At 51.9% G+C, this 20,937-nt stretch overlaps 1 protein-coding gene and 1 long non-coding RNA gene across 2 annotated transcripts; one reads left to right on the forward strand and one right to left on the reverse strand.

The window, feature by feature from the left end:
• On the reverse strand, positions 1 to 3,892 carry LOC123380781. Its single transcript, XM_045039990.1, has 3 exons — positions 3,781 to 3,892; positions 2,718 to 3,327; positions 1 to 2,225 (listed from the first exon to the last, which is right to left on the reverse strand). Exons 1-3 carry the CDS (start codon positions 3,890 to 3,892, stop codon positions 1,751 to 1,753), a joined length of 1,197 nt encoding a protein of 398 aa, XP_044895925.1. The 3' UTR covers positions 1 to 1,750.
• Positions 3,893 to 9,505: 5,613 nt separating this feature from the next.
• LOC102901395 lies at positions 9,506 to 9,828 on the forward strand. Its single transcript, XR_441481.2, has 2 exons — positions 9,506 to 9,568; positions 9,696 to 9,828. It is a non-coding gene; the product is annotated as an uncharacterized LOC102901395 (long non-coding RNA).
• Positions 9,829 to 20,937: the final 11,109 nt, after the last annotated feature.

Below are 20,937 nucleotides of genomic sequence, written 5' to 3' on the forward strand. Positions count from 1 at the left end.
GGCAGAGTTCTGAGCCCTTAGCCCTGAGACATGGCCCCCAGAGCCCGGGCCCTGTCCCCGCATCCAGGAGAACGGGGGGGGGGGGGAGCTTTCTGGGATAGCCCGGGGGGGCCAAGGCTGGGCTTGGCAGGGAAGGCCGTGACCTGCCCAACAGAGGGAGAGGGACCAGCCAAAGCTGTGGGGATGCGCTGGCTCAGGTGGCTGCAGACGGGGAGGTCACGCTCTCGGCCAAGCGTGGGACGGAGAAGAGGAGCCGCTGAGCGGGTGTCTGTGGGATGACGGCAGGTGCAGCTGGGCGCAGACCTGGGGACCACAGCGGCTGGTCCGGGACTGACCGCCGGGGAGCGGCCTGCCGGGGAAGGGTGCGAGGACGGGAGCCCGCGGGCCCGGGATGGAACGGGGCTGCACATGGGGGGGGGCACCCGGGATGCCTGCAAGGGCCACCTTCTTGAGCTCAAGGCCGGGCACAGCCCCTTAGAAGGATAATAATTAGCCACCAGTGGTTTGCATCTTTGTCCAGACGCTTTCCCAGGACTGGGATGGGTGGAGCTGGTCGGAAAAGACGCCGCCCGCCCTCGGGAGCCAGGGCCACCTGCGCGGGAGCACTGACGGCGTCACTCCAGACACAAATGAACGCTGGGCTCAGACAATCTCGGAAGTTTCTCCCGAGCCCGCCTCGGGCTCTCCGCCTCACCCGGGACACCCTCCGTGCCCCGCGCCTGCTGGGGGTCAACGACCCGGGGTGCTTCTCTCCTGCTCCCCTGCTGGCTCGGGAGGTGACCAGCTGGTGACAGACGCGCACGTGTCTGTGTTGGCTGTGCCCCTCCTTCCGTGTCCACCTCCCCAGTCAAGAGTTTTATTTTTCCTTCTTTGGTTTTCCCTTCGTGCCTCCAACCACTTCAAGCCCACTGCCAGGCAGCCCAGAGTCTAGGAATTAAATCGAGCACCCAGCCCTCACTCAAGGCTGTGAGAGCACCGTCCACACCGTCCCGTCCACGGCCACACCATCCACACTGTCCCATTCACAGACACACCATCCATCCCGTCCCGCCCACAGACACACCGGCCACGGCCACACCGGCCACACTGTCCCGTCCACGGCCACAGCATCCACTGCCACACCATCCATCCCGTCCCGTCCACAGACACACCGGCCATGGCCACACCGGCCACACTGTCCTGTCCACGGCCACACCGACCACACTGTCCCGTCCACGGCCACAGCATCCACTGCCACACCATTCATCCCGTCCCGTCCACAGACACACCGGCCACGGCCACACTGGCCACACTGTCCTGTCCACGTCCACACCGACCACACTGTCCCGTCCATGGCCACACCGACCACACTGTCCCGTCCACGGCCACAGCATCCACTGCCACACCATCCATCCCGTCCCGTCCACAGACACACCGGCCACGGCCACACCGGCCACACTGTCCCGTCCACGGCCACAGCATCCACTGCCACACCATCCATCCCGTCCCGTCCACAGACACACCGGCCGCGGCCACACCGGCCACACTGTCCATGGCCACGCCGTCCACGGACGCCCTCTTGGCACCGCCCTCACTGCCCCACCTGTGCCCAGCTGGAGCCAGGGTGCCCCTGGCCCAGGGTGCCCCTTGGGTGCCGTCCCTCCTCGTCCGGCGGACGAAGGTTGCTCCTTAACCTTATCCCTCAAAAGAAAGCAAAGGAGAGCAGCCGCTGAGGGCTTCCCACCCTGTGCACACACACCGCTCACAGTTTCTACCCTTTCTTCCCGGTGGCCTGCCTCCTCCGGGCGTCCCTGGACCGGTCTCTGCATTTTCCCAACGCCCGCCATCCCGCCGGGTGCGTGGCCCCATCACTCTTGTCCACAGCACCCGGCTCTCCTCCCGAGTCCCCCGAGCATCGGCGGCTGGAGAGAAGGTGACCCCGGTCCTCCCGGGGAATCCCTCCTGGGTGTGTCGGTCTGCGCTCCTCCTCGGGGAGGGAGCCGGCCGCTGGTCCACGGAGCTTGCTGGCAGACATCCTCTGTCCCCTCCACCCGGGGGCCCTTCGTGTCCCCCGGACCCTGTTGTGGTGCCTTGCAGGAAATGCGGTCGGCCACACAGGCTGCTGGGCGGCCCGCCTGCCTGGAGGCAGCACGCAGTCGGTGGCCCCGGGGGGAAGCTGGCTGGAGGATTGCCCCTCATGGGACTTTCTGCCCCTCATGGGACGGCTCCAAGGGCTGGACACCTGCCTGAAGGCGATGAAGGGAAACAGAGAGACTAGGGCATCCCTAGGCCAGCCCACTCTTTCCCCCCATCAGCTGCAGGTGGTGGTAATCCCACTACCCCCCCAGAGCTCTGGGACCGGACCCTCGCCGGGAACTGGGGACACAACGCGTGCCGGTGAGGAGGGCGGGGCCAGGGCCGGGGCCGTCCGGAGCGCTTGGGCTGCTAAGGGCCAGCCTGTCCCACGGGACGGATCCTGCCTTGGGGGGTCGGGCACTGGCTTTTTAAAGAGGTGCGTGGGCGCCACCTTCCCCGCGTGGCCTCCTGGACGAGGTGCGGGGATCCTGACCGGCTTCCCCCTGGCTCAGGCCTCCCGTGAGGCATCCCATTAGCCGGAGATGGTCTTGTGCGGCCTCTTTTGTGTTTCAAATATCTAAGAGACCAAGTCAAGGTGTCTGGGACGCTGTCACTGTCGTGACTCCCGAGGGCCGCGGTGCGGGTAGTCACAGGGGACATACCTGCCCGTGTCACTTGCATCCACGTGACGTCCGTGGGAAGGTGCCTGCTGGAGTCTCCTGGCAGCACAGGTGAGGCGGGAGGAGCCCTCCCGCACGTGGGTAACCCGCTCACTGATCGCTAAGATGTGTCCTTCTGACCCCGGCACGGATGTGTGGTATGACGACTGTCTTCCTTCAATCGGTCTGGAGGTGGAGCGAAGACAAGCGTGGACAGGCCGTGGACAGGCCGTGGACAGGCTCGTCCCTGCTGAGCGCGCCTGCCTGCCCGTCCCCTGGCTCTCGGCCTCCCCCAGCTGCCCGGGATGCAGGAAACTGAGTGCGCCCCAAGGGGAAGCCGTGGGCTGGAAGGTGGGGGGCAGATTGGAATCTGGGAGGCGGGGGGACCAGCAAATGACACAAGGACGTCGGCAGTCCGTGGGCGCGAACTCCCGGTACCCACAGCCGTTAGGACGCCTCACACAGTGTCCACTACACGAGCTCCCGGGTGAAAGAGGCCAGGACCGCGGCCCTGCGGTCCTGGGGCAGGGCCGGCCGGGGACGCTCCGGGGAGGTGGTCGTGTTTTGTGTCCTGATGGGGTCTGCGTCACACGGATGGACCCCACGGGCAGAACTCACCAGCCCGGTCTGAAGGTGAAGTCTGGCCGGACGCGCCCTCTGGGGCGACCTCTGCAGGATCTCAATCCCCCTGGGCACCCAGGTCCCGGCGGAGCTGCCCCAGGCCGGCCTCATGACCCCGGCCCGGACTCTGTCGCCTCCAGACTTTTGCCGCCGTGCCGTGCCGGAGCCCCTGCGCGCAAGCCCCTCGGCGAGCGTTAGCCCCTCGGGTGAACCCCTCCCCGGGTTTGCTGTTCGGGGAGACGCGGCTTTGGGCAGGATCCCGCGGTCTCGTCACTTGCTGCAAACAAAACCCTTCCTCCTCCCGTTCTCTGGCCTGGTTGTGTCTTTTGTGTCCTCGACGCCCCAAGAGGGACCCCGGTCTCGGTGACAGCCGTGGCCTCGTGGGGGTGGGTCGCCCTTGAGTGGAGCGTACACAGCGTTTATGTGCAGCGTGGGAAGTGCGCACGGTGCACAGGTGGGTGCGAGGCGCCACGAGCTGGCTCGGAGAGGGGTCCAGAGCTGGCTGAGCAGGCGTTCGGGGGCTCAGGGCCGGGGGTGCCTCCTCGGTGGGCGTGCATGCACGCGTACAGGCGTGGCAGGTGGCAGGTGGCAGGTGCTCCCTGGTGATTGCAGACTGAACCGAGTGAAAGGCACACACCTGCGCATGACCACGGAAGGAAGGCGTCTCGGTCAGCCCGGGCACCCTAACAAATCATCGCAGACCAGGCGGGGTACAAATCATCGTAGACCAGGCGGGGTCCGAACAACTTGCTTCCCGGAGCTCTGGAGGCTGGAAGTCCAGTCGGGTCCTGGCGGGAGCCCCCTGCTGGCTGCAGAGGGCTGACTTCTCCCTGAGTCCCGAGGACTGGAGAGACGGGATGCTTATGCGGGGGAGGGGTGGGGGGAGACTCTAATCCCATCATGGGCCCCACCCTCGTGACCTCATCTACCTCTAATGACCTCCTCAAAGCCCCACCCCCTAATGCCATCACCAGGGCAGGTAGGGTTTCAATACATGAATTCGGGGACAGCGACGCGAGCTTCCTTCCAGAACAAGATGCTGGAAGGGTAGGCTTGGCCATGTAATGGGACAACACACACAGCGTGCGGGCGGCTGCCTTTCCGTGAGACGGTTGAGCTCCAGTCTGTGGATGAGGAATCCGTCGCGCCAGGGAGGTGAACGTCTCAGTGACCAAGAGGGAACGGCAGAGCAGGAGTTTGAACCTCGGTCACGTGCTCCCGAGCTTACGCTTGTAACCATCAAGCCAGTGTGGCAGTGCCTGCCGAATAGGACCCAGGGACCATGGAGGGGACGGTCAGCAGTGACCTCAGAGAGGATACTGGCAGGGGCAAGGTTGTGACAAGCATGTCTGGGCTACTGAGCCAGGCTCAGCTGGTTGGCTGGAAGCCCAGTCACCTCTGTGGACTCTACTGGTTACCCGACTTCCATCCAGAGTGTGCGTGTCTTCCCAAGAAACCTGATCCAGAAGCGATGCCTACATTTATGAGAAACTGAATGCAATTAAGCGTGGCTTCATTCATTCATTCATTCATTCATCTGCCCATCCGTCTTTCTATTCCTTCCTCCTTCCTCCCATCCCTCCATCCTTCCATCCATCCATTGATCTATCTATCCATCCATCCTTCCGTGTCTCCAACCTTCCAAAGTTCCTTGAGGAAGTAACATTAAGTTGAGTCAGGAACAGGAGAAAACGTGTTTCTCTCAACACATTCAATGGTCCTGAGGCACAGAAAGCAGGAGGATTTGAGGAAAAGAAACCTGTTCGTCATGAAGCAGAATAAGCAAACAGAAGAGGGTGCTGAAGACAAGTCGGGAGAAAGAGGAAGAAGGCAGGTTGTGGAGGGTCTCGTGGCCACGTGAAGCATTTTGGACCCGACCTGAGGATGATGAGATGCTTTCAATGCTGGCTGAAGACTTACAGCAGGGGATGGGCAGGATCAGATTGGTGTTTTTGGAAGGTCTTACCCATGGATTAAGGTGGTGTCCAGTGGGAATGGAGAAAAAGGAGGCAGGCTTTCGTCATGGTCCTTGCGTGCACCTGTATGCTTGCGGTCACCTTTCCATGCTGCGGTCACCTATCCGCTCGTGTGCACCCGTACGGAGCCCACCATGCGACAGGCACAGCTCTGGGCTCTGGGGAGATGACACAAGGCAGAGCAAGGAGTATGGTCTGTACCCTTGCGAATTCTACATTCTAGTGGGAGAGACACACAAAACAGGCACCCGAAAGAGCACGCCATCTCAGAGGTCAGTTCGTATGATGGAGAAGAAGTGTAGCAATGACGCAGACTGGGCACAGACTGGGGAAAGGGTGCTGCCGTCCCGCCTGGGCCACGTAAGGAAGGCTGCTGGGGTGACATCTTCACAGAGTCTTGAAGGAAGTGAGGGAGGAGCATCCTGGAAGGGGAACAGGCAATGCAGCGGCCCAGGGCACTGGGCAACCAGCAGGGATCCCACGTGACGGGGGCGCAGAGACGGGCGGAGGGGGGCAGGAGACCGGGCCAGGGAGCCCGGCCAGCTGGAGGCCACCGGGTGGGGCTCCGGCAGCGGCTGGAGTGAACTGCCCACGTTTTAGGGCATCTCTCTGGCTGCTGTTGGGGCGAGGCCGGGAGCGGGTGTAGCCCTTGGGGGACGGCAAGGATCCGGGATGCTGGCCCGGTCCTGGGTGGGGCGGGGGTGGGGGTGCCGAAACGGTGGACCTTTCCGTCTGAAGGTATAGTCGTGTTGAGACAGAGTGGCAGCTGTCGTTGCTGGATTCGGCACAGAGTGAGAAGAGAAAGGATCCGGAAGACGGTGCACCCGTGGTCCCCACAGAGGACCGAATGTGCTGTGCCCAGAAAGACCGAAGAAACAGGTGGGGAGGAGCCGCGTGGCATCAGCGTTGGCGGGGGGAGTTTGAGACCCACTCCTTCCAGGGCAGGGGGGATGGGAGGGGGTGAGGAGGTTTGATTAGGGACGGGCAGGGTCTGACTGAGAAGGACTGGGGGCACGTGGGTGCCCAGAAGGGAGCCCGCAGTCCATCGTGGCTGTGTTACTCACTCTGTCTTTGCCTTGGTGGGGGTCCGGGAGGTATGGCCATTGAGCTCACCCTCCAACCCTTTCCACCGTGTGGCTCCGTTATGCCAGTAAGTGCCGGATGGGGTGACTGTAACCTCATCACACCGACAGCATGTTCTCATGCAGGGCCTCCGCGTTTGCTGTTCTCTGCTCGGAATGCTCCCTCTCCAGATACTCGCATGGCTCCCTCTCTCCAATTGACCTTATTAGGTCATCTGACCTCCTTATATGTTATAGAAAGCTTCTCTCCCTGCTGCTGTTGCTGGAATATTCTAACCTCTTTTACCCTGCATTTATTTTCTCCAAAACAGTTATACCTGACATCTTAAAAAGGTCTCACCGTCTCTCCCCATGAAATAGTTCTGTGAGGACAGAGGCTAGAACAACGTCCGGGGTCCAGCGGCCCCTGCACCATGAATGCTGGACTGGGCAGATGTCTAGGTTTTTCACCCAGAACGGGGCCTCATGGCGATGTGGGGGTGGGGCCGCCAGGACCGTCAAAGTGAGTGATTCTTTTCACTGTCATCTGTGGGGTATTTTTTGAGATTTAAAATTTTTTATTTTATTTATTTTTTTATTTATTTTTTATTTCAAACTTTATATTATTTTTTTAATTTTATTTTTTATTTTTTAAATTTTACATCCAAATTAGCATATAGTGCAACAATGATTTCAGGAGTAGATTTCTTAGTGCCCCTCCCCCATTTAGCCCATCCCCCGTCCCACAACCCCTCCCATAACCCTCAGTTTGTTCTCCATATTTATGAGTCTCTTACGTTTGTCCCCCTCCCTGTTTTTATATTATTTTTGTTTCCCTTCCCTTACGTTCATCGGTTTTGTCTCTTAAAGTCCTCATATGAGTGAAGTCATATGATTTTTGTCTTTCTCTGACTAATTTCACTTAGCATAATACCCTCCAGTTCCATCCACGTAGTTGCAGATGGCAAGATTTCATTCTTTTTGATTGCCGAGTAATACTCCATTGTATATATAAACCACATCTTCTTTATCCATTCATCCACAGATGGACGTTTGGGCTCTTTCCATATTTTGGTTATTGTCAATGGTGCTGCTATAAACATGGGGGTGCCTGTGTCCCTTCGAAACAGCACACCTGTGTCCCTTGGATAAATACCTAGTTGTGCCATTGCCGGGTCGTAGGGTGGTTCTATTTGTAGTTTTTTGAGGAGCCTCCATCCTGTTTTCCAGAGTGCCTGCACCAGCTTGCATTCCCATAAAAATTTTTATTTTTAAGTGAACTCTATACCCAATGTGGGGCTCGAACTCACAACCTCGAGATCAAGAGTCCCGCGCTCCCTCGGCTGAGCCAGCCGGGTGCCCCCCATCTCTGTTAATTACGGTCAAAGACACCGAAGAGTGGGTCATCGAGGGCCGCCGAGATGTGGTCTCGGAATGGGCCCGAGAACGCGTGCGCGGCTCTTCTGTCACGCCGGCCGCCGCGTGGACAGCGGTAGTCGTGGCCTGCCCAGCGCTCTCCCCGGCTCTGGTTTCCGTCTTCCTCGGGAAACGCCGTCTCCTCTTGGCCCGAGGGGCCCAGGTGTGCTTCTGGGTGCTGTCCCGGGACCGTGGGAAAGAGGAGTGGTTCTCGGGGTTGATTTGCTCCTGTATTTCTAGGGCCGTGATGCATCTTTTTGCATCTTTTTCTTCTTTTTTTTTTTAATTATTTTTTTAATGTTTGCCTATTTTTGAGAGAGAGAGAGAGGGAGCATGAGCAAGGGAGGGGCAGGGAGACAGGGAGACACAGAATCCAAAGCAGGCTCCAGGCTCCGAGCTCTCGGCGCGGAGACCGACGCAGGGCTCGAACTCACAGAGCTTTGAGATCGTGACCTGAGCCAAAGTCAGACGCTCAACTGACTGAGCCACCCAGGCGCCCCAGCGTCTTTTTCTTCTGACGTAAGCATTTCAAGCTGTACGTTTCCCCTCAGGAGTGTTTTAGTCACATGCACAAATTTTGCTTTCTAGTGTTTTCATTATCACTCAGATTACAATAGTTTCTAACTTCGTTGTGATTTCTTTTTTGATCCACACATTATTTAGAAGTGTGTTGTTTACATTTTTTTTAATGTTTATTTATTCTTGAGAGAGACAGAGACGGAATGCGAGTGGGTTGGGGCAGAGAGAGGGGGAGACACAGAAACAGAAGCGGGCTCCAGGCTCCGAGCTGTCAGCACAGAGCCCGACGCGGGGCTCGAACCCACAGACCGCGAGATCGTGACCTGAGCTGAAGTCAGATGCTTAACCGACTGAGCTCCCCAGGTGCCCCTTGATCTTACTTTTTACCGAGTCTCACAATCTCTTTCAGCCGGAGTAGGCAGTGCATTTACAATTATTTTACTCCTGACGTGCTTGGACTCCACCGTCTCCGAACTGGGTTTTTCTTCATTTGCTCTTGGTTCCTTCGTTCCTCTTTCTTTCTTTCCTACCTGCTCTTTGTGCAGAACTCCAGAAGTTGGATCTAGAGAATAGGATATGCCTTTAAGTGATCAACACCGTATCAAAGATGGCATATTATTTCAGAAAGAAAAGGGTAAGCAGCTTAGCACTGTATTCTGTCCCTTGCCGGGTCCCCATCTCTTGCGCTCTCCTGTCACAGACTCAGATTCAGCTAAGCTCCCCACAGATGTGAGGTCTTTTAGATTTCCTCCATATGCAGCTACACCATCCACAAATAATCCGGGTTTTCCCTCTCACCTTCCAATTCATATACATTCTGGTTGTTGTTGCGTCGCATCTTGATGATGTCTGGGACCCCAAGTGCAGCGTAGAATGGAAATTATGATTGTGGGCCTCTATGACCTCTTCCTGGTCTGAGGGAAAATTCTATCAATTACGATGACCTATCCTTCCACTAGGAGGATCTATTTTCCTTTTTTTAGAAAGAAGATACCCTTCACCAGGTTTAAGAAGTTCCTCTCAGTTCCAGGTTTGCTTAGATTTTTTTTAAGGTTTATTCATTTTTTGTTTTTATTTTTGAGAGAGACAGAGCATGAGCATGAGAGGGCCAGAGAGAGGGGGAGACACAGAATCCGAAGCAGGCTCCGGGCTCCGAGCTGTCAGCACACAGCCCAATGCGGGGCTCAAAGCCACAAACCAGGAGATCATGACCTGAGCCGAAGTCGACGCTCAACCGACTGAGCCACCCAGGCGCCCCCAGGTTTGCTCAGATTTAAAAACAAATTATGAATCAACGTTGAATTTTATCTGCTTATTTTTCCTGTTTATTTCCCCATCCACGTTTACTAATGTTAAGATTGATGCGTTTTTTTCCTCATTCTTATCAGGTTTTGCTCTTCTCATGAAACAAGTTGGGGACTGTTACCCCTTTTTCTATTATCCGGAGGAGTTTGTGTAACATTTTTCTTCTGTTCCCTGCGCATGTGGTGAAAACTGCCAATAAAGCCATCTGTGCTTAGAGTTCTGTTTGGGGGGGATTTTTTCACGACGGATTCAATGTCTTTAAAAATCCCTTTTTTCTGAGTTGGTTTTGCTACATTTCTAGGAATTGGTGCATTTCATTTCGAATTTATTGGCACAGGATTGACATACTCATATGATTTTAATTTCTGAAGGATTTCATAAGTTGGTCAGAGGCTTATGGATTGTGCGCGTATTTTCAGAGAAGTCCTCGTGGCTGGTTTGCCTCTCTGCGGTGCGTTTCCCTCATTTCAGCATGCTCTGCCTCATAGTTATTCGCTTCTCTGTTTACTTCATTGGGGTTTGGTTTGCCACTTCCCTGGGTTCCGGACGCTAGCTCCTTCTCGTCAGCTGTTTTCCCTGCTGTGTACGCTCAGGCATGAAAACACTAAGTACCCTTTAGTCCATTCCACGAGCTTGATATTTAGCTTTTTCACCATTGCTTATTGAAAAGCGCTTTCTAATTGTTACCACGGTTTGTCCCTTGACCAAAATGAGTTATTTAGCAATGCGTTCATTAATTTCCAAACATATGGCCATTTTCTAGTTATCTTTTGTTATTGATTTCCAGATTTAATGGCATTATGGTCAGAGAATCTGCTCTGTATGATTTTAATGCCCGAAAAAATGTTTTTTTTAATCTATCCAAGTTTTTTTCTTTTTCAATTTATTTAAATTCAAGTTCATTAACATACCGTGTAGTATTGGCTTCAGGAGTAGAGCCCAGTGATTCATCTCTTACATATGACACCCAGGGCTCATCCCAACAAGTGTCCTCCTTACTGCCCATCACCCATCTAGCCCATCCCCCTCCCACTTCCCCTCCAGCAACCCTCAGTTTGTTCTCTGTGTTTAAGAGTCTCTTATGGTTTGCCTCCCTCTCTGTTTTCCTCTTATTTTTCCTTCCCTTCCCCTATGTTCATCTGTTGTGTTTCTCAAATTCCACATGTGAGTGAAATCATGTATTTGTCTTTCTCTGACTGACTTATTCCGCTTAGCATAATACACTCTAGTTCCATCCACATTGTTGCAAATGGCAAGATTTCATTCTTTTTGATTGCTCAGCAGTATTCCATTGTGTGTGTGTGTGTGTGTGTGTGTGTGTGCGCGCGCACACATACATACCACATCTTCTTTTTCCATTCATTTGTTAATGGACATTTGGACTCTTTCCATACTTTGGCTATTGTTGATAGTGCTGCTATAAACATTGGGATGTATGTGCCCCTTCAAATCAGCATTTTTGTATCCTTTGGGTAAATACTTAACAGTGCAATTGCTGGGTCACAGGGTCAAAAAATTTTTAATTTTTTGAGGAACCTCCATACTGTTTTCCAGAATGGCTGCACCACCTTGCATTCCAACTAGCAGTGCAGAAAGATTCTCCTCTCTTCACACCCTTGCCAACATCTGGTGTTGCCTGGCTTGTTAACCTTAGCCATTCTGATAGGTGTGAGGTGGCATCTCATTGTGATTTTGATTTGTATTTCCCTGAGGATGAGTGATGTTGAGCATTTTTTCGTGTGTCTGTTAGCCATCTGGATGTCATCTTTGGAAAAGTGTCTGTGTCTTTTGCCCATTTCTTCACTGGATTATTCATTTTTTGAGTGTTGAGTTGGTAAGTTCTTTATAGATTTTGGACACTAACCCTTTATCCGATATGTCATTTGCAAATGTCTTCTCCCATTCCGTAGGCTGTCTTTTAGTTTTGTTTATTGTTTCCTTTACTGTGCAGAAGCTTTTTATCCTGATCAAGTCCCAATAGTTCATTTTTGCTTTTGTTTCCTTCGCTTCCGGAGACATGTTGAGTAAGAAGCTGCTATGGCCAAGGTCAAAGAGGTTTTGCCTGCTTTCTCCTCGAGGATTTTGATGGCTTCCTGTCTTACATTGAGGTCTTTCATCCATTTTGAATTTATTTTTGTGTCTGGTGTAAGAAAGTGGTCCAGGTTGATTCGTCTGCATGTCGCTGTCCAGTTTTCCCAGCACCACTTGCTGAAGAGACTGTCTTTTTTTCACTGGATATTCATTCCTGCTTTGTCGAAGATGCGTTGGCCATACGTCTGTGGGTCCATTTCTGGGTTCTCTATTCTGTTCCATCAATCTATGTGTCTGTTTTTGTGCCAGTACCATACTGTCTTGATGATTACAACTTTGTAGTATAGCTTGAAGTCTGGGATTGTGATGCCTCCTGCTTTGGTTTTCTTTTTCAAGATTGCTCTGGCTATTTGGGGTCTTTTCTGGTTCCATACAAATTTTAGAATTGTTTGTATTAGTCTGTGAAACATGCTGGTGTTATTTTGACAGGGATTGCATTGAACGTGTAGATTGCTTTAGGCAGTATAGACATTTTAACAATATTTATTCTTCCGATCCATGAGCATGGGATGTTTTCCCATTTCTTTGTATCTTCTTCAATTTCTTTCATAAGCTTTCTACAGTTTTTACCGCACATATCTTTTACCTCTTTGGTTAGGTGTATTCCTAGGTATTTTACGGGTTTTGGTGCAATTGGAAATGGGACCAACTCCTTGATTTCTCTTTCTGCTGCTTCATTATTGGCGTATAGAAATGCCACAGGTTTCTGTACGTTGATTTTATATCTGACAACTGTACTGAATTCATGTATTAGTTCTAGCAGGTTTTTGTGTGGAGTCTTTTGGGTTTTCCACATAGAGTATCATGTCATGTATGAAGAGTGAAATTTTGACTTCTTCCTTGCCAATTTGGACGTCCTGTATTTCATTTTGTTGTCTGGTTGCTGAGGCTAGGACTTCCGACACTATGTTGAACCACAGTGGTGAGTGTGGGCCTCCCCGTCTTGTTCCTGACCTCAGGGGGAAAACTCTCCGTTTTTCCCCATTGAGGACGATATTAGCTGTGGGTCTTTCATATATGGCCTTTATGATGTTGAGGTGTGTTCCTTCTATCCCTACTTTCTTGAGGGTTTTTATCAAGAAAAGAGGTTGTATTTTGTCAATGTGCTTGGAAACTTTTTGAGACTTGCGCAGAACTACTTGGGCTTGAAAATATTGCACGTTGTTGAATATAGTCTTGTATATATGCCTGTTAGATCCAGTTGGTGATGAGGTTCAATTTTTTTGTATACTTACGGCTTAGTTTTCTGTTTAATAATTATTGAGACGGAATCTTTTCTTCCACTCTGGCTATGTATTTTTCTATTTCTCCTTATACTTCTGTCAAGTTTTGTTTTATATACTTTAAACCCAAGTTATTATATACCTACATATTTACAATTCATATATCTTCCTGATGAATTGAACACCTTATTATAAGCAAACATCTTTAGTTCTAGTAATTCATTTTGCCATAAAGTCTATTGTATCAGATATTAATATGGCGACACCAGTGTTGGGGTTGGTGTTGGGGGTGGTGTTCGGGTGGTGTTGTGGGTGGTGTTGGGGTTGGTGTTGGGGGTGGTGTTCGGGTGGTGTTGTGGGTGGTGTTGGGGTTGGTGTTGGTGTTGGGGTTGTGTTGGGGGTGGTGTTGGGGGTGGTGTTGGGGTTGGGGTTGGGGTGGTGTTGTGGGTAGTGTTGGGGTTGGTGTTGGGGGTGGTGTTGGGGTTGGTGTTGGGGGTGGTGTTGGGGTTGGTGTTAGGGTTGTGTTGTGGGTGGTGTTGGGGTTGGTGTTGGGGTGGTGTTGTGGGTGGTGTTGGGGTTGGTGTTGGGGTTGGTGTTGGGGTTGTGTTGGGGTGGTGTTGGGGCAGTGTTGCAGTAGTGTTGGGGGTGGTGTTAGGGGTGGTGTTGGGGTTGTGTTGGGAGTAGTGTTTGGGGTGGTGTTGGGGGTGGTGTTGGGGCGGTGTTGGGGGTGGTGTTGGGGATGGTGTTGGGATTGGTGTTGGGGGTGGTGTTAGAGTTGTGTTGGGGTTGGTGTTGGGGTGGTGTTGTGGGTGGTGTTGGGGTTGGTGTTGGGGTGGTGTTGTGGGTGGTGTTGGGGTTGGTGTTGGGGTTGGTGTTGGGGTGGTGTTGTGGGTGGTGTTGAGGGTGGTGTTGGGGCGGTGTTGGGGGTGGTGTTGGTGTTGGGGTTGGGGTTGGTGTTGGGGGTGGTGTTGGGGGTTGGTGTTGGGGTTGGTGTTAGGGTTGTGTTGGGGGTGGTGTGGGGGTTGGTGTTGGGGTGGTGTTGTGGGTGGTGTTGAAGTTGTGTTGGGGGTGGTGTTGAGATGGTGTTGGGGTTGTGTTGGGGGTAGTGTTTGGGGTTGTGTTGGGGGTTGTGTTGGGTTGGTGTTGGGGGTGGTGTTGGGGTTGGGGTTGGGGTTGGTGTTGGGGGGGTGTTGGGGGTGGTGTTGGGGTGGTGTTGGGGGTGGTGTTGGGGTTGGGGTTGGGGTTGGTGTTGGGGGTGGTGTTAGGGTTGTGTTGGGGGTGGTGTTGGGGTGGTGTTGACAGGGTGTGCTTTTTCCTCATCCATTCACTTTCAAGTCACCTCTGTTTTTACATTTTTGGATGTGTCTTTGTTCCTAAATAACTTCCCACATTCTAAGTTCAGCTGATTGCTTCCTTCTGATGCCTCTCATCTACAGAAAGTCTTCTGTCTCCAAATTCCGGTATTTTTCCTTCATCTGAGACTATTTTATTTCACTTTCTGTCTTAGTCCATTCAGGCTATGGTAATAAAGTAGCACAGACTGGGGGGCTAGTAAACAACAGAAATTCACGTCTCACAGTTCTGCAGGCTGCAAGTCCAAGAGCGAGGTGCCAGCAGAGTCAGTGTCCCCTGAGGGCCCACTCCCTGCTCCACGGATGGTGACCTTGCTGTGTCCTTCCAGGGTGGAGGGGCAAGAAGGGCCTGTGCTGTGTCTTTTACTAGGGCGCTAATTCCACCACCAGGGCTCTGCCCGTGACCTAATCCCCTTCGAAAGTCCCCACCTCCAACCACCATCACACTGGGCGGCGGGGGGGGGGGGGGCGGGGAGGGTAAGATTTCAGCATATGGACTTGGGGGGCACACACATATTCAGTCCACAGCAGTTTCATTCTTGAAGGATATTTTCTGTGCACATAGAATTCTGACAGGCTTTGTTCCCAGCATTTAACAATCCTGTTCCACATCCTCTATCCTCCATGTTTTCTGCAGTAATTCATATTATTTCCTTGTACACGATGTATCATTTTTCCTGGGCTGCTTTCAGGATTGTTTTCTTTGTCTTGGTTACCATATTGGGCAAGTTTTCAGCCATTATTTCTTCAAATATTTTTTCTTTTTTTTTAATTTATTAAAAAATTTTTTAATGTTTTTATTAATTTTTGAGACAGAGAGAGACAGGGCATGAGCAGGGGAGGGGCAGAGAGAGAATGAGACACAGAATCCAAAGCAGGCTCCAGGCTCTGAGCTGTCCGCACAGAGCCCAACGTGGGGTTCGAACTCACGGACCATGAGACCGTGACCTGAGCCGAAGTCGGACGCTTAACCGACTGAGCCACCCAGGCGCCCCTTCAAATATTTTTTTCTTAACCACACCTTCCTCTTTTCTAGGAGTTTGAGAACACAAATGTGAGACGTTTCAATATCGTGCCACAGGTCCCTGAGTCTCTGTTCATTTGTTTTTGAACCCCTTTTTCCTCTCTGTAATACAAAGTGGGTCATTTCTATTGATCTGTCTTCAAGTTCACTTCCTCTTTCCTCTGCCATCCTCGTTCCACCACTGAGTCTCTCTAGTGGGCTTTTTGTTTTGGTTATTATATGTTTTACTTCTAAAATTTCCATATCATTCTTCTTTATATTTTCTATTTCTTGGCTTTCCACTTCTCAAGAGTGTTTACTCTTACTGGCCAGAGCATTTCTGTAATACTTGCTTTGTCACCGAATCCCAATGTCTGTTTTTTCGGCACTGGTGACTGTCATCTCTTCACATTCCAGTTGACATGTTCATGGTTCTTTGTTTGCCAGGCAATTCTGGATTGTATCTTGTATGTATTGAATATTATGTTATGAGACTCTGGTACTTGTTCAATTATGGAGAATGTTGATAAGTGTCATTGTACGAGGCATGTAACACAGTTGAATTCATGCTGAATGTTCCATCTGACCTGCGCAGTACTGTGTGGGTCTGTCCCTTGGGTGCACCACCCAGCGGGACCAGGGCAGCAGCCTGGCCCTTTGTGCACTCTCACAGTCTATGGTTGGCTGCTCAGGTTCGGATGTGTGCCTTTGCAGCCCAGGGGTGTTTCCAGGAGATCACACACAACTTTCTTCTATCACTTTTCTTAGTAACCCCCTTTCTGCAGTCTCCTCATAGTTATCAACTTTCTGGAGCATCTCTTTTTGGGCATTTTCCCAGAAAGCTTTGTTATATACTTCTGATTACTGTACCTGCATCTTGGGCCACATGGGGGAAGAGGAGGAGGACAGGAAGCAACAGTGATTTGCCCAACCTTTTGGGAGCAGAGTCCCTCAGTTAGAGAGGAAGATGCTCCCCTCCCGCCAAGGTGTTAGGCCCCTGCAGCCCCTGGAGTTGCTGCCACCACCATTGGGTTTTGCGGGGTTGGCGCACGAGGGAATGAAGAAAGGAAAAAATTAGAGGGAGGATGTACTCCCCCCCTGGTAAGCATTAGGGAAACCCTTTCCTATTTCTTCTTCTTCTTTTTTTATTAGCTTATAACTGCATATTTATTACACTAGAAAATAGTTTTCAAAATTTCATTTAAGTCCTAGTTAGTTAACATATGGTGGAATAATGGTTTCAGGAGTAGGATTCAGTGATTCATCACTCACATATAATACCCAGTGTTCATCCTAATAAGTGCCCTCCTTAATGCCTATCACCCATCTAGCCCATCCCCCCACCCACCTCCCCTCCAGCAACTCTCAGTTTGTTCCATTTAAGAATCTCTTATGGTTTGCTTCCTCTCTGTTTTTCTCTTATTTTTCCTTCCTTTCTCCTATGTTCATCTGTTGTGTTTCTCAAATTCCACATATGAGTGAAGTCATATGTTACCTGTCTTTCTCTGCTGACTTATTTCACTTAGCATGATACTTTCTAGTTCCATCCACATTGTTGTAAATGGCAAGATTTCATTCTTTTTGATTGCCGAGTAATATTCCATTGTATATATAAACCACACCTTCTTTATCCATTCTTTTTTTTTTTTTAAACATTTATTTATTTTTGAGACAGAGAGAGACAAAGCATGAACAGGGGAGGGGCAGAGAGAGAGGGAGACACAGAATCTGAAACAGGCTCCAGGCTCTGAGCTGTCAGCACAGAGCCTGACGCGGGGCTCGAACTCACGGACCGCGAGATCATGACCTGAGCTGAAGTCGGCCGCTCAACCGACTGAGCCACCCAGGTGCCCCTTCTTTATCCATTCTTGAGTTGATGGATATTTGCACTCTTTCCATAATTTGGCTATTGTCAATAGTGCCATTACAAACATCTGAAGGGGCATTTTTCGAATCAGCTTTGAATCAATTTCGAATCAGCATTTTGTATCCTTTGGATAAATACCTAGTAGTGCAATTGCTGGGTTGTAGGGTAGTTATATTTTTAAGTTTTTGAGGAAACTCCATACTGTTTTCCAGAGTGGCTGCACCAGTTTGCATTCCAACTAGCAGTGCAGAAAGATTCTCCTTTCTTCACACCCTTGCCAACATCTGTTGTCGCCTGAGTTATTTTCACCATTATGACAGGTGTGAGGTGGTATCTCATCGTGATTTTGATTTGTATTTCCCTGAGGATGAGTAATGTTGAGCATCTTTTAATGTTTCTGTTAGCCATCTGGATGTCTTCTTTGGAAAAGTGTCTGTTCATGTCTTTTGCCCATTTCTTCACTGGATTATTCATTTTTTGGGTGTTGAGTTTGATAAGTTCTTTCTAGATTTTGGATACTAACCCTTTATCCGATATTCTTTGCATATATCTTCTCCCATTGCATCAGTTGCCTTTTAGTTTTGCCCTTATTTCTTGAACTAGAATTGGAAGGCGTCTCTCAGAATGTTCTCTGTTCAGCCCATGCCCACTTCCAGGTTGGGGCTGGATTTAATCCAGGCTGGGAAGTAACAGAAACTCACAACTGGGTGATGGTGCTCCAAATTCTGGTCTTTCCCCCCAATCTACCTGCTACCATTTACCTTCCAGAATTCTTAAATAGCTACTCCATGCTTTCTGTTCAGATTTTATGGCTGCATTTAGGACAGAAATGGGGGGGGGCAGTGTGCTCACTCCATTTTATCTAGAACCAGAACTCTCTGTTCATGAGTGTTTTTCCAACCCTGTCTGAGTTTCCAATTTTTATTTTGAGACAGAGACAGAGGGAGAGAGAGTGAGAGACACACACACAGAAAGAGAATCTCAAGCAGGCCCCACGCTCATTGTGGCTCAATGCAGGGCTCCTGATTGACCCTGGGATCATTACCTGAGCTGAGATCAAGAGTCGGATGCTTAACCGACTGAGCCACCCAGGCACTCCTATGTTTTGTTTTGTTTTTAATTTGCTGCTAGAGACACTGAACTGGCACGATATTTTTTTTTAAGTTTATTTATTTATTTTTGAGAGAGAGAACAGGGGAGGGGCAGAGAGAGAGGAAGAGAGAATCCCAAGCAGGCTCCACGCTGTCAGTGCAGAGCCGACGTGGGGCTTGATGTCACAAACTACGAGATCATGACCTGAGTCAAAACCAAGAGTTGGATGCTGAACCAATGAGCCACCCAGCTGCCTCTGAACTGGTACAATTTGATGTTGTAAACGGTTGTTATGCTTTATATAATCTTCATATCCATGTTTACCTTTTGTTTTGAAAAACATTCAAATATATAGAGAAGTTGTGATCATAGTGACTGTACTCATGCTGTTCCCTTATCCAGGACTACTCATTTCATGGTGGCGCCACTACCAGTGGTGGGAACAGCCACTCCAAGGCTTCCCCGGGATTCAGGCGCCTGCCCTGACAATGTCTGCCTTAATGCCTCGGGGAGGGGAGAGCCTTTATGTCATGCTGGGGGAAAGAGCAGGTGTGTGGGAGGGATGCACATGATAAATCCCCTCCGTCTTGCCTGTCTCCCTCAGCCTTTAGATGAGAAGCCCCCTAAGGGCCTATTCGACCCATCTGACCAAAGTAGCAAACTCTAAATTTAGTGAGCAGAAGCAGACTTGAGTCACTATCCTAGAAGTCACCGCCCTCACACGACGGTCAGACCTGAATCAGTTCACAGACACCACATCCTTTTAATTAAGGAGAGGTTGGGTGTCCCTGGGGGAAGGATCCTGTGCTAACACCATGAGTATTCGCAAAGTTTCCTCCCGGCCTTTCAGAAAAGGACCTGTAGCCACACTCCCCAGATGGTGCACAAGGGAAAGGAAAACACTAGACCTTTAGGGGATCATTGCACACTGAGCCTGAACCCGCACTCATCAGGACAGAGGCCTCACCAGAAACCAGGCCCTGCCAGCACCCAGATCTTGGACTTCCAGCTCCAGAACAACAAGAGAATACACGTGTTGTTACAGCCCGCCAGTCTGTAGGATTTTGTTGTGGCCGCCTGAGCAGGCTGAGACGAGATTGTTCTCAAGTAACATGTAAATAGGCTGCCTGAGCAGGTGGCTGACCCCCTCACCTTCCCTCCACGCATCTTTAGATTTATGACCAGCTCCCTAAAACCCACTGACTGATGGCTGAGAAACGGAGCCTGCTGTGCACACGATTCCGTGTGCGGTGACGCTCTTGGCTGGGGCACTGCTGGAACGGGACCCAATTGGGGGTGGGGGTGGTGATGGTGGAGGGGAGCCCACCCAGTGGGTGACTGCAAGCAGCATGTTTGGTTTTCCACTTTCCTTGGAAGGAGAGTGAGCTGACCTACTCCCCTACGCTGATGATCAGGGACCGAGAAGGAACCGCTTCGGAGGATGGGGTCAAGGGGGTCTGGATGGACCTTTTGGAGCGGGCTCAGGTGTGGGAATATCCGTGTTCCACACGCGTGCCCAGCAGATGGGGAGACACCTGTTCTGCAGGAGGCAGCCAGCCGCTTCCCCTGTCGGCACACACCGCTCGCGGAAGGAGCCCCAGTCGTGGCGTGATGGCGATTCCACACGGGCTTGACGACCTCGCTCGTCCCCAGCCCAGGCTACTGCTGCGCCTCCCGCTCAGTCCGAGACCAGCAGCTGAGACCAACCCAGAGCCACGCCACGCGCCCCCGTGACCCGCCAGCCCCCTGGGAGCACAGTGATTCCGTGGGACCTCATTGGAGTAAAGGCTCATCCTGGGGTAGTTTTTCCTTCCCTGCTCACCAGGAGCGCCATCAGGAGCGCCATCCGGAGACTCACAGAGCGCGTTCTCTTTCACACTGAGCCACTCACCAAGGAAGGGCAGACGGGGGCTGCCACGGTGGGACTTCCAAGTCGTACTCCGTGTCCATCATCCGGATGGCAGGGAATGTTGGAATGGGCCAGTTGAAGGTGCCCCAGGGTGTCCGGTGGTGGGAGAACAACTCTTCACGTGAGCTTCTGTGCTAGCAAACGTGTTCTTAGCCAACAATCCCCGGACGGTTCTGGGTTTCCTGCGGCCAAAGTGCCTGGGTCTGGGAGGAAAGGAGGAGGGGCATATGCACCTGTGAGGGTCACCAGGCATCATCCGCTTGCAAACACATTTGCTCTCACGCGCCGAACTTCGGGGTCTGCTGATTTCCAAGTCTGGGTGTGGGAGAAGGAATGTCCTTCCCAGGGGCCATCGTGCCTCGCGAGTCGGTTTTCAAACAATCCTTACCCTGCCCTGCCACACCTATCAGCCCAGGGAGCCCTTCCGGCAACTCTAAGAGGCGGGCACTTTTCGGGGGGCCCCCCAGACCCGGAGCCTGAAGAAGTGGGGGTGCTGGGACCCTGAGGCCAGCAGCCCCAGAGCCCGCGGCTTAACGATGGAATTGTGGGTCTGGTTCCGGAGCACGGAGAGGATTGTTCCACGCACGGCTCCAAAGAGCATTTCCCTCTCATCCGGGGCGTGGAAGGCAGCGTTTGGAGACGGAAGCCGGGAGTTAACGGCTAAAACACGCACGTGCAAGTCTTCCGGGCTGCGGGCTGCGGGCTGCGCGGCGGCGAGTGTGGGTGAGTGGCTCTGAGCGCGGACGCCCCCGGCAGCACGGGGTGGGTGGCGGTCAGGGCGGGCGCGG

Source organism: Felis catus, chromosome D2 (assembly GCF_018350175.1).
Source record: "Felis catus isolate Fca126 chromosome D2, F.catus_Fca126_mat1.0, whole genome shotgun sequence".
NCBI lineage: Eukaryota > Metazoa > Chordata > Mammalia > Carnivora > Felidae > Felis > Felis catus.